We start from the raw sequence: 14,198 nt of genomic DNA, 5'->3' as shown, positions 1-14,198 counted from the left end.
GTTGTCACCTTCTCTCCCAGCTTCTTGCTAATGGTTTTGTAGCCCATTCCAGCCTTGTGCAGGTCTACAATTTTGTCTCTGACATCCTTGGACAGCTCTTTGGTCTTTCCCATGTTGGAGAGTTTGGAGTCTGCTTGATTGATTGATTCTGTGGACAGGTGTCTTTTATACAGGTGACTAGTTAAGACAGGTGTCCTTAATGAGGTTGACTAATTGAGTAGAAGTGTCTAACCACTCTGTGGGAGCCAGAACTCTTAATGGTTGGTAGGGGTTCAAAAACTTATTTCACTCAATGAAATGCAAATCAGTTGCTATCTTTTATTTAAAGTTATTATTTCGATTTTCCTTTTGATGTGCTATCTGCCACTGTTAAAATAAACCTACCATTGAAATGATACTGTTCTGAGACTTTTCATTTCTTTGTCATTGGACAAACATACAAAATCAGTGAGGGGTCAAATAATTATTTCCTCCACTGTATGTATAGCTATACACACACACATATATATAGTGGCATGAAGAAGCAGTTGTAGTGTTACTGTACTGTATTTTTAGTAGTGATGGAGAAACTGTTTTGCCTTTTATTTCTTATATTTGTGCTGTGTCTTGGGTAATTAGAGTACAACCTGCTGACAAGGAAGGAAGAAATGTGTGAGAAGATTACTTCCGTCAGCTGCTGATGCCTGCGCAGGCAGTATTATAGAGGATAGGAATAAATATATGGCAGTAAAAAGTACAAAATGCAAGTTTGAGGTTGCAGTTTATTTATGACATTTGATTGTATTTCCATTATGAAAGTGGTAGTTAAACAGGACTGAGTTAAGGGTAGGAACAAAAGGCATTAGTCCTTGGGCTTCCGCCTTAGTGGGGCCCCTGCTAAGAAAATACTCCCAATCACATATTATTACATTGTGCAATAATTATTACATATTTCTATCATTTGTCTCAAGGATATCCAACCTGCAGCTGTTATTGCTTCACAGCTCCCAGAAACACCTGACTGCTTTCCTGCATTGCCTGGGGCATCTCTCTCTTTAACTGTGGCCTTGCACATTGAATAATAATAAATACACCAAAATGATCCACTAATAATTTTATTGATTCTCTTGCAACATATTTGTGGCAGGGGCAAAATATTTCTGGCTTGGTTCCTTTTTGTGATGCAAAAGAAAGAGTAAGGCAAATGATTTAAACATGTTGTGCTCTGAATTCTCTTTCACAACCCGCAACTAGAGCACATTCACTGATTTAGCCCCCGGTATTGTAAGGAATACCAGGATAAAAAAACCTACAGATCAATGAATTTGGCCGCAGTCTGTTCTTTTATTGTGCAATATGCATCTTACCTAAGCCCCTTCTGGTGCACACTGAAAGCTCTTCATGGTCATGCCATGACAATATAATACTGACACCAAGGACAAATTCCACATTGATCAGAGTAGTCAATACTTCTCTTTATATTAGTGTATGTGGGGGTCTGTAAAAGTCTCTGAATGGTGAAATGTTAGAATGCAGTGAATATATGCCATACCTCTCCTTTAAAATAGTTCTCAGCAACATTATTAGTAGCAGATTTATATGTGTATAACAAATATTGTTAGGACAGAGTTGGAGGTAACAAGGGGTAAAGCAGGAATGTAACAGCAAGATGGAGTACTTATGAAGAAACTGAACAATTATGCTTCAAACTTTAACTCTTTTTCATCTATATTTAATGCAGTGGTGGCCAAAAGCCACCTCTCCACCTGCACTACAAATCCCATCATCCTCTGAACTCCTTGTGCCACAAAAGAACTATTTCTGCACCAAAGGGGGAGTATTTATGCACAGAGGAAAGATACTGACTTGCGATTGAATGATCTAGGTTGTTTAACAGAGCAATTCTACTTCAAGTCACTTATTTGCAATGTTTAGGGAATACACAGGAATCCCATTTTGCTTTGGCCAGTAAAACATATTTACAACTGTACAACCATCAAGAGATCATCTCCAGAGTATTATATGAACTGCATTCACTGTATGACTTCAGTTCTGAGCTATTCCTGGTTGCATGGATAATAGATATTTGACTCCAACAGTTATATATATAGATTACTATGCTGCCTTCTTCCTTCTGGCCTATGCCATTGCAGGAGGGGTGTATATTAAGGTGGTGCTGAGAATCACTGCTCAGTCACACAGACAAATACTTTATAGGTGAAAAAAACATCAGAAAATCCCATGACTGATTCTGGTTTATTTTAGTAGAAATACAATACACATTTGAACTACTGGAATTCTTTCTTCCTCTTGACTTTAAATTTGACTCTTTCATTTAAAAAGCAAAGGAAGATACAGATTTTAGGAATAAATAACCATGTGACTAACTTTTCAAAGAGAAGCCTTAAACTTTAAGATGAGGGGCTGGAGCTCAAAAGCAAAAATACTATTATATTTACAGTTTAATCACAGCATTTAAAATAGACATTTCCATCTAAAATCCAATCAGGAATCAACTCTTTACCTGGAAGCATTAAATTATCATCTTGATTTTGCATTTGTAAACTGGTAGGAAAAAATGTGACTTCTGGATACTAAGAGGTCAAGTGCGGCTGCTCAAATATTTTTCTTACAAAATGACGGATTTATTAGACAAATAAGTAGTCCGGCTGAAGCAAAACCCCTAGTGATTGAATTCTGACGTTAAGTCAACAACAACTCGAACTACATCAGTGCTCCAAGATTTAGTCATGATGGTAGAGATTACTGAACAAATAAGAGGCAGAAATGAATACAAATTTCTTCTGATCTGCCCCTGGCTCATTCCCCCCTGACATTCTCCTCCATATGCTCCCCCTATTCATATTGTATTCTAATTAAGTGCTGGCTCGGGTGTTAATATTCCTGGTTACAGACTCCTTTCAATACATCATGGGGATAAAATAAGACTGCAAAAAAATCTTACACAGCTGGAAAATATCGTCTGCGTTGTGATATAGTGGAAAGTAGTTTTATTTAAAAGTGACCCAGGATTTTACATATGAATGAGCTCAGTAATTAGCGGTATATGGGCTTTGAGTTGCTTATATACTGTAAACAAGAGTGCACATATATGCACATTTTCACATACGTGAAATATCTACTGTAAATTGCAGAAACAGGAAGAATCGCGTTAGTGAGTCGGGATTTGTGACTCGGTAGAAGGAATATACAGCGCCCAGCGCTCGCCCATAAAGCATTGAGGGAGCTGTCCGTGGTGCTGAACTCACACAGGCACGGCCACAGCTCTATTTGCTCTGCACTTAACTCAATGGCTTTTATCCAGCCACAGCAAGTGCTGCCCCCAGGACCCCACAATGGGCACACAATCCCAATTCCCATTTTCTCCCAGTCCACTTCGCAGTGATTATTTATGCAGGATGAGCAGAACAAGTATTTTACACCAAAATAAAATTGCATACAACTCAACTAATATTAAACTTTAATGGGCAACAATTCACTTCAAACTGGGGGGGAGGGGGTTGCTGTTATTATACTTAATATACTTAAAAAGATATGACTGATAAATCGTATGTCCGTTTGAAAATAATCCAGATCTCCAAAGCGAATTGCTTTTAATGAGTAGCTACAAGCGTATCCCGGAGAGCTAGAAAGGTGCCAAAGGGAAGCTAGTTAGATATCCAGTGGCAGGAGGGTTGTGTCCAAGTATAGCCATTAGTATTATACAGATTGCATAGGCATATATCTGGGCCTGGATAATTATGTTGTTCACTTCCCATTCACTAAGCATATTGGGATTTTAAGGAGTATCCTGAAGCAAGTCATTGCTCTAACTGGTGTTCTTCACATTTCCAGCACAAAAATAGGCTCTGATCTGTCTGGTTTCCTGTCAGGCTTCTTCGGCTCATCTGTCAAGAAACCAATTTGACTTTATTTACATCCATTTGCGGGTTTAATTACTTTGGTGATGAATAGCCTGGAGGAATTAAGTTACAACCCTTAATGTGAAACGACAGATATATAGGAAAGCTCTCTGTAGATGGACATAATACATTATATTGTGCCTTCAACAGCGGGTGTGTGTATTCAGATTTCACTCTCTACAAATATAACAGAAATAATAATATAAAGCCAATGTGGGCATAATAAACGTGCTAATGTTTATTAGAGGGTAAAATAAACGTGCTAATAAAGCATCCCTCAGTCTTTCAAAGTTACAGTTTCTGTGAAGTACTGCTGGGTCACCCCCAGAAACTGAATACTTGGGGTGAACTTGACAGAGATCCTATTGTGTAATCCCCATACAGAAGGTCTTGCACAGCCGCTTTGCTGTAAATAAAATATTAATTACAGTATTTCTGGGTGCTGGATTGTGCCATTTTGCTACACTAATATGCATATTAAAAATCACTGGCAGAAATTATTTAAACACCATGATCCACTGTAATATGCAAGGGCTATATAAAGGCTCGAATAGGATATAAACCCAAATATAAAATGTTGCCTAATTAAATAAATTCAAACAACTTTACATTATACAGTTTTTAATACAATATTCCAAATTATTTTAGGTTATTTTGCAATTTTAACTTCCATTAAAAGGTGTCCCATTCTATACTCTGCCCTTGTGGTTCTGCTATTTAAAACAATGTACAGTAGCAGAACATGCATATAAGGCTCACTTCTTCTACATAGTTTCAAGAGACAGAACCTGCAGTCCAATTGCTATTACTGCTTTCAATTAAAACCATGAATAATGTTTAATGAATGTACATCGTTGCTATAAATTGCTTAGAATTATATTTTCTTTTATTAGGTTAGATTTTATTTTAGGTCATTTAAGACGCTGATAAGATGATTGACAGATAGATGGATAGATGATAGATAGATAGATAGATAGATAGATGGATAGATAGATAGATAGATAGATAGATAGATGATAGATAGATAGATGATAGATAGATAGATGATAGATGATAGATAGATAGATGATAGATTTTTTTTCCCAAACAAGTCAATTTGTTTCCTATGTAAAAGACAACAGGCTAATATTAGCAGAGATACAGTAAGTGGGGTACTTTTTCTGTTTTGATTAATAGATCCATGTGGCTAACGGCCTGACATATGGTGTGCGAAGCAGCTTGAGATGGATCCTAAGGCTTCCCCTACGGCCATTAACATATTAGAGGCTTGTGTGCAGTCAGACAGTCAGACTTCATCTCCAGCCCAACGCAGAGAGCCTGCAAGCCAGGGCTGTTTGATATAGGTTTTCAATAATGCATCACGCCTCGAATTTAAGGCAAGAAGCTTGTTGTGCGGAAGGAATTGTATAGAGTCATAGCACAATTTGGTGACAAATCTCCCTTTCATTTAAACACACAGAGAATGAACACACTACTCCTTCTCAAACAGTTATTTTTAACTAGAAGCTGACAGGGAAAACTGAGATGCTGAGAAACTCCTCAGTAAAAAAAATACAGGAGCATTATAATATTGTCAGCAGCATCTAAGTCATTATCATATTTATCCAGAAGTGAAACAAAATGGCAAAGATAAACCTACCCACCTGCAATGATGGAGTTAATAATCCCAAAGGGGACTGAGGGTCCTTCTGTCCCACCATGTGCTGAAGGGGCTGTGGGTACAGATCAGAGAGGAAAGGTCGTTCCAGATTTGAGCAGTGACTAATTTGAATTAACCTTTCTAAAAGAGAAAATCCTACTGGATGTGCCTTGCCTGGTTCTGGAGTTAGAAGACACGTTTACCTCATACTGTTCTTCCATGTTAGTAGTAAGCAGGAGGAAAGATTTACCTTGTGATCTCCTGAAAATAGTGTTAATAAGGGCTTTGATGGTGTTACACTTTAGAGAGAGAAAGAGTGCCTGAAGGCAGGTTGGATAACAGAAGGGTGAAAGAAGACTCTTCTGAACGCACAGCTATGTTTAGGGGCTTGATGTCTAACTAGTCAGAGGGAACGATGGGAGATGTAGTTCATTAATAGCTGGAGGCCTGTTTTTAAACAACACAGCCAGTCCGAAATATCTCAGTCGCCCGCTTTATTTACTTACATTTACTGTTTGAGACTTCCTTGCAAAATACAAAAATAAACTTTGATCACCAACAGAGATCGATTTCTTGCCAGCAATGAACTTATGTATCTATTATAACGAAATCATCTCGCCTCCTACTATAACACCCAGTAATAATCTCCCAGCCCCCCCTTTTTTCATTAAGCACGTAGCAGCGTTCTGCATAAATCGCATGTAGATTCTGTGCCGCAGGTTAATCTGATCGACACCTAATATTAAAAAGTGCTCTTGTGCGGCTGCGATGGAGAAGCCTGTGGAGTCCACCCGGATGGTTTTAATTCCAGTGTAAACAAGTTTTTAACCCGGTGCTTTGAATGTAGTGATTTCTATTTTTTTCCAGGCTGAATTCTTTATGGTATAATGCCTCCTTTCATAAAGTCACATAGGTGAACGAAATTAACATAAATCATTATTAGTTATTAGGATTTGCTCTAAATTACTCTCGGAATATAACAGCCAAACCCCATCTGCCACCCGTGCTCCAGAAGCCCATAGATTGCAGATAAAATAAATGTCCTTACCCCCATTACAATGTTCCAGTGTCTGTAGCCAAAAGCCAAACAAAAGCAATAAATACCGAGCTTTTTCTCCTCACTATTCAGCTGTGGCTGGTTTCATCAGCTCTTCTTCTAGAAAAGCTCGATAGCTGCCTGAAAATATTGCATTTTATATCACCAAAGGGCGATTAATATTGCATTAACTGTATTTAACATTTTTGAAGAGCCAGTGATCTGCAATGAGTAAATTTCCTCTCAGCAAATACAAAGTATGTCAGGGAAAGCAGAAAGCTTAAACTATACATATAAACATCTTATTTGTTTTGCATCTTTTACTTTCTTTTCTTTCTGTTTTTTTTTCTCTTTCGTATAATGTTACTGTATAGTGTGCAGTGTTTGAAGTAGAGAAATCCATGTTAATGGTCTGTATAAAGTATTCTGACACTGTCTGGAGACATGCAAGTCTCTGCCTTCATTAAATGTTTATTGTCAACACTTCAGTGAAAAGAGAGAGTCTGGTGTAAGTGAATTTCCACTGTTGGATGCTGTCAGCATTTTGTTTCATTCTGATCAATGTGTACAAAAGTTTGTATACATTATGTGAAACTAGCAAAGAGGGGCAGGCACTAAACAAAGATTGTTATAGTGAGCCTAAAATGTCTAATCTCTCTTGGATATGACCCTTGAATGCCACTTTGTAATACTGTGTATATAACAACTATACTGCAACACACATCTCTTTGTTACTATAAATTGTTGTCGGCTGTGTTGCTGTTAACATAGACCTTAGAATGGTATTATAGGACAAAAAAGTTATACTTATTTTGTTATTGTATTGCACCCTCTGTTATCCTGTTATTATAAATGTAGGTGGACACATGCAGTCATGCCAGTTTTATTTGTATGTCTATGTATCTGTGTGTATATATATATATATATATATATATATATATATGTATATATATTTATACATATATATACAAGTGTCAACGCTATAGAACTATATAATATTAATAACGTGTCCGCCATGGTCCCAAATTTAGCAATATGCAGACCCCATACAATTAGTTCATAAGCCACTATTTGTCTATAGATGGACCTGACATTAGCCAGGATTTCGGGGCAGCCTGACACAATATTTTGTCTATCACTCCTCCCATTCTGCTATCTTAACAACAATTACTAAAGTTTTTAATTATCTTCTTGTTATAATTCATATTATTAATTTTCTAAATCTCAGTCCATGAATTATTAACAGCGGCTGGGTAATTGTATTTACAGCATTCCTTTCTACTACACGTGCTTGCATCTGCTGACCGAGATTTCCCTTTATTGTAAGTACAGCCTACAGGTTCCTGTGCATAAGGCATTGGTTTCATGCCCCTGCCAGACAGCATGTGCCGTTGGGCAAATCCGGAAATAAACATAATATCCCAACAGAATGTATTAAAGACACTCCTAAATAAATAAGGGATCCGTGATTGATTGATTTCTGGCTTATGTATCCACCTGGGTAACATGATTAAAACGCTACATGTTATCGAGTGTAAAAATAAAATATAAATAGTGAGACCAGTAGAACATTTCTGATGCAAAAAGAAGCCTATTTAATGTATAACTTTGTTTTTTTGAGGCAGGACTTTTGTTGAATGAAGCCAAATATACTCCTAATGTGACAGAGGAGTAAAATCAATAGTATCATGACAGTGTGTGTCTATTATTCATAATCCAAATTGAAAGCTATTGAAGAACAAGTGTTAAAGAGGTCCTGTGTAAGCCAGAGCAAGGTGGTGAATACACTACTGAAGTCCAATGCTGGTGTGTGTGGGGATAAGATGGAATCATTTGTGCACACCTACACACACACAGACTCACACACAGCTTCCATCTTGGGACACTAGGAACCGGAGGGGAATACAATTAACACATGTATAAAAATGACACATACTTGCGCAATTTTCAATGCATATGGTATAAAAGTTATTTTTATTTTTATTGGAAGAATTTTGTCCATATGGATACACAACACGGTAAACTTTGTTTTTTTTTTTTTTATTCAATATACAATTGCTGTAAATTTTAATGGAAGGTCCTAAGATCATTTCAGTGCGACTTTTAATTCGGACAAACAGAAAACAGTCACTTATAAAATAAATAAATGCTCTTTCTTATCCCCAAATTAAAGCAACCACGAGTTTCATTTAATAAAGTGGCACTAAACAAAACAATGAAAGACAACGGTTTGGGAGCATTTCGTAATGAGAAAGTAATAAGATCTACCTGCTGAGAAAAGATTCAGTCGCTGCCACTGTGCACCGTGCATTCTCCGTGCCTGGGGAAGAATTAGCATTTAGCAGCCTGAAAGTTTCTCCTATAGTTATTAGATCGCTTCCAGTGCCTGCCTTCTAACCTGGTATATATATATATATACATATATACGGTTGTTGCAATTGGTCATGTTTTTAATACAGATTTGGCACTTTCTGCGTATATTTGTATACCTACTTGATAAAATCAATGTTTTTTTCTGGTCACTAGAAGTAGCAACTGGCATTTCACAGCATATAATAGACGGGCAAATTGCAAAGTATTGGTCACTGGCAACTTGATTTATACAAGTCATGTAAAAGAACCAAGATGATTTAACACGTATCTCTAAAATGCAAATAATTTCCGGTGGTTAGGACAAAATTACTGTAAAAACCCTTATTTTTTACTCAGATCTATGTGACCTAACCCAGTGTGTGCCAAGGACTTACATGTCAATCATGTGCTGCCCCTGACAGCCAGGGGGTTAGGGGCCACGAAATGTTGCATTACGAGTAGGCTATCACTTAGTACATCAACACAAAATGAATATTTCTTTAAGGCTTGTGTTTGTTACATTGACTGTGTGGGTGTGCTACACTGCCGGTACCGACCCCTGGGCCAGAGCTGTGCTCTCACCCCTAATGACACCATTGCACGATTAGAAATGAACACAAACATTTCTTACAAAACCATTCGAATGATTAGATGTTTGGGGGGAAAATATCGGTGGCCGAAATTAATTTTGCAACCCTCATTTTGCTTGTGCACACATGAAAGTATTTACAGTACTTGTACTCCTTTGCACACGAAATAAGTGGTTACATGAAATACGTGTGAGAGTGAATAGAGCCAAGTACCAGTGAAGTCACAGCACGCACAAAGTCTACCAGAAACCAATCTATGTAGTACCCGGGCTCAATGCATAGAATGTTAGCTCTGCAAACAAATAACAGCAATCGAATTCAAATCCTACTCCTAACAAACCCCATGTTAGCCTGCATGCCACTGGCCGTTTGTTGACCTCTAGATCAAGGTGTGTATTACATGTACAGTTAGTAATACTGTACAGATATTTTGAAATACATCTGTAATTTCACGTTCGATAACATTTAGTGAGGCTTTTGAGAAACCTGCTGAGTAAACAAATTGTACCCAGTCGTTCAATTTCACTTAATGAACAGATTGATCGAGCCGGGCCCTTAGAATTAACAAATGTGTTTTCGGTTCCGATACATTATTATAATAAAGCTAGCGCTGACGAATTTCCCACCTCTCAGCTAAACGTCTCTAGGGGGAGGTTTTACCGTTATTTTTAGGTTTTGTATTTAGAGGCAACTTGACAGTCGATGTAGGGTCGCTATTTCTAAACTGGGGTTAATGTGGAGAAAAAGAAACATGAAGAGAATGGGAACATGAATCAATTTTTTACAGATACTGATCTGAAATCCCGGATTGCAGCTCCTGCTTACGAGCCGCTAGGTTTCCAGCTCACAGTGAGTGACAGTGAGTTTCAGGCACTCAGGACAAGGGGAGGCATGGGGAAAGCACAGAGCAAATAACACTGAACTTCAGATAAAAATACTGATTATTTCACATTATCTCCACCAACACTTTCCCCCTTTAGGGTTCCAATGCGATGAATTTCTAAGGATTGCTTTGTCCATAGCACATTTATATTTCCATTGTTTTGTTTTTTTTGTTTTACACTGTGGTGCTAAAATTTTAAGAAGAGATTTTCCAACCAGTCACTGCAGATCCAGTCAATATGGGGCTTGTTTTATGTCCATTGGTCCCGACAATAAATAGTTATTAAATTTTAGCATTTTTATTAATTTGATTTCTTCTCTTAGAGTTCGTCTCAAGTAAGCCCCCCTCCAGTGGCAAAACGAAAGGAACAATAATTTAATGAAACAGGATAAAGTAAGGCAGAACAGTTCAATCTGCGGCCCTCCAGCACTTTCTGCGCTACAACTTCCAGCACCTCCCGAGAGTTTAAGTGCTGGCAGCAGTAGATCAAGAGCAGCTGAGCGGTGGCAGGTTGAGTAACTGTAAAAAAGGAAGGAATAAATAAATACATAAATAATTTGTTGGGGACCAGTGAGGGGTGTGTGGCTAGTAAGTGGCAGAAAATTTCATTCTTTTCTGCTTTTGTCTCTGATTGCAGAACCAGACCCGCACCACGTTCTTTTTGAGGTCCAGTTTCTCAGCAATAGCTGCGATCTTCTCCGAGGAAGGTCGCGGCTGGACAGCAAAATAAGCCTCCAGCGACCTCTTTTCGGGAGCAGCGATGGAAGTCCTCTTGCGTTTCTTTTCCCCCCCATTGAAAAGTTCGGGTTTGTTGAGTTTTTCCCTCTGAGCGCCCTCGGCTTCCTCTAGCCAGGCTTGCAGGATGGGCTTAAGGGCGATCATATTGTTGTGCGACAGGGTGAGGGATTCAAACCTGCAGATGGTGCTCTGGCTGAGGGAGCCCACCCCGGGGATCTTCAGGTTGGCCAAAGCTGAGCCCACATCTGCTTGGGTCACCCCTAACTTGATCCTCCGCTGCTTGAACCGCTCAGCGAAGGCTTCTAACTCTCGGGGGTCAGTCTCTGAGTCGCAGATGGACGCCAAACCGGCCGCTGCCCCCACAGCCGAGGCCACCTGCCCCCCAGGGCCATGATGAGCGGCAACCAGTCCAGGGTGCTGAAGGGCAGAGGTCATGTTCATGGCCGCCTGGTGGGACAGGTGGCTCAGGCCGTGCATGTGGCTGTGGTGATGGCCCGGGGAAGACATTAAGCCTCCGCCACCACCTCCGCCGCCTCCCCCTCCACCGACTCCTTCGTGTCCTGTACTGGCCATCAGTGCTAGGGACGGGGAGGCGACATGTTCCAGGAGGTCCCCGGGCTCCAGCGCCTGATGATGGTGATGATGATGGTGGTGGTGATGGTGAGGGCCGAGTGGCACAGAGGAGTTGTTGGAGCATTGCACGCTGTTCATAGTATGGTAGGTGGCATCTGGTTTGTAGGGATGGCTCTTGCCCTGGGACACAGCGATATCAACCGCAGCAAGTGCTTCGGCTCGGGCCAACAGGGTCTCATCCAGGCTGGCGAAGATATTGCTCTGCATCTGGAACAGGAGGTGAGAAGAAGGCAGAGGTGAGAGCACATTCTGTACAGGCACACTGGGAAACAGACAGGGGAAATTCATCCGACAGCCGGACCAGGGACAGGCAGAGACAGCAACGTGAGTTTTGTGTGGGATTCATGGCACTGACTGGTCATACACGGAGCTCAGATTCATTCTATAGAATGCTTTGGGGGTGATGCACACAGACATGCCATTGAGTTATTTGGGGTGATGCATACTGACATGCTATTGAGTGATTTGGGGTGATGCACATAGTCATGCTATTAAGTGATTTGGGGTGATACATATAGATATGCTATTGAGTGATTTGGGGTGATACATATAGATATGCTATTGAGTGATTTGGGGTGATACATATAGATATGCTATTAAGTGATTTGGGGTGATACATATAGACATGCTATTGAGTGATTTGGGGTGATACATATAGATATGCTATTGAGTTATTTGGGGTGATTCACACTGACATGCTATTGAGTTATTCGCACACTGACATGCTATTACATGATATGGGGTGATGCATGTAGACATGCTATTGAGTGATATGGGGTGATGCATGTAGACATGCTATTGAGTGATTTGGGGTGATGCACATTGACATGCTATTGAGTGATTTGCACATTGACATGCTATTGAGTTATTCGCACACTGACATACTATTGAGTTATTTGGGGGATGCACTCACATACCATAGGCTTAAAAGAAGTAAGGAATAAGAAAGGAAAAAGCAATGAAAGTGGCAAAGCCAGGGCACCCAGCGCCGCACTGGTTAAGGGACTTACCGGAGGAGTGGGCAGGCATGCTCTCCTTATTGCCTCCGAGCTGGAGTGCAGAGAGGTGTACTTGTGCTCAGGTAAGCTCGGGTGCATGGCAAAATGAGGCTGCTTGCTGTTCATTGACATCATCTTGAAAGAATTGCATGGAATCCAAGAGCTCGTTATGGGAACTGGGGAGAGCAAAAAGTGCAGAGGCTTCTTCCTTTGCTTGGGATGGCGCCTCTAGCTTTCCTCCTCCTGCTGCTGCCGCTGCTGCTACTGCTGGGGAATGTCCCGGTGGCCACACAGAGTGCCTCCCTCCAGCCTCTCGGTCTCACTTATGTCTCCGCTCTGTCCCACTGCTGAGAGAAGATGCTCTCTTACACCTGAGCCCCAGATCTCGCAGCTCCAGCCGGCTCCTGCTATCGCGAGATTCTGCCAGCAGGCTTGACAGACACCAGCTGTCTGGGGCTTCTCGCATTTACTGCTCACTGGGAAGTCTGGGCGGTGCTGCTGACTGGAGGCTGCTCTTCTTATAGTGACCAGCACACACAGGGCAGGTGCTACACCTGGAGACAGCCACTGGGTATGGCCCCCTGCATAACCCCAAGCTCAGTGCATAAGTACTCTTCTCCTTTGCTGATACCCACCTACCTGCTAATTGTTTATATGTGAGGGAAAAAAATATCACTTGGATTTATGAGTTTGAGTTTGCAATGATCAACCTATATAACCAAATTCTTTGTTAAACGTTTTATGGGCAATGTAACCCCTTGTTTGCTTGATGTAGAAGAAAGAATCGAGTTTGGTTGTCAGTGTTTGTATAATACAAATCTGACTGTGTGTAGCTAGAATGTGGCCCTTTGCACTGCCAGAAATGGCTCAACTTCCTCACCTACCATTTTAACGAAGCTTCTTTAATTGAGAACACTATGTGGGATGGGGCCCCACAGGGCCAATAGACATGTAACCTATCCCTTTCACTCATCCTAGTGTACTTCATCCTTCTCTAATTTAAAAGGTTAGATCAGCTGTAGATGAGAGATGACGTGGAAATCTTGGCTTCCAAGAACTACAGCTGCCATCATCCTTACTCTGACACCGAACTTCACAACAGTCCCTGGCCAAATATGTAGCATCTCTGCAGTGGTTATTTATTCCATACATGGCATTAAATAGCTTTAATTCATATACACACAATTATATCATTTATCCAGTTGGTATGCTCAGTATACACTATTCTCATTGCGCAAACCAATGCCTCATGCACAGTGGTGTAATTGCTGCTTTTCTTTCGCCATCGACCCGGCTTATACCGCTGCCCACACGGACACCTTAGCGCACACACCTGCAATTTCAAAGAGAAAGAGCACAGGGAGTCAGGGCTAAGGGATTCTCCGCTGGGAGCGCACTTGGGAGGCTGAAGGCAGCGGCCTGCCCCT

The 14,198-nt window shown here is 40.5% G+C and overlaps 1 protein-coding gene across 1 annotated transcript; it reads right to left on the bottom strand.

Moving 5' to 3' along the window:
- Nucleotides 1-10,557: 10,557 nt before the first annotated feature.
- On the bottom strand, nt 10,558-13,237 carry pou4f1 (POU class 4 homeobox 1). Its single transcript, XM_002931926.5, has 2 exons — nt 12,784-13,237; nt 10,558-11,980 (listed from the first exon to the last, which is right to left on the bottom strand). Exons 1-2 carry the CDS (start codon nt 12,904-12,906, stop codon nt 10,988-10,990), a joined length of 1,116 nt encoding a protein of 371 aa, XP_002931972.1. The 5' UTR covers nt 12,907-13,237; the 3' UTR covers nt 10,558-10,987.
- Between the last annotated feature and the right edge of the window lie 961 nt (nt 13,238-14,198).

The sequence above is a fragment of the Xenopus tropicalis genome, chromosome 2 (assembly GCF_000004195.4).
Source record: "Xenopus tropicalis strain Nigerian chromosome 2, UCB_Xtro_10.0, whole genome shotgun sequence".
In the NCBI taxonomy this organism is placed as follows: domain Eukaryota; kingdom Metazoa; phylum Chordata; class Amphibia; order Anura; family Pipidae; genus Xenopus; species Xenopus tropicalis.
This window is presented reverse-complemented; position numbering and strand designations above follow the sequence as displayed.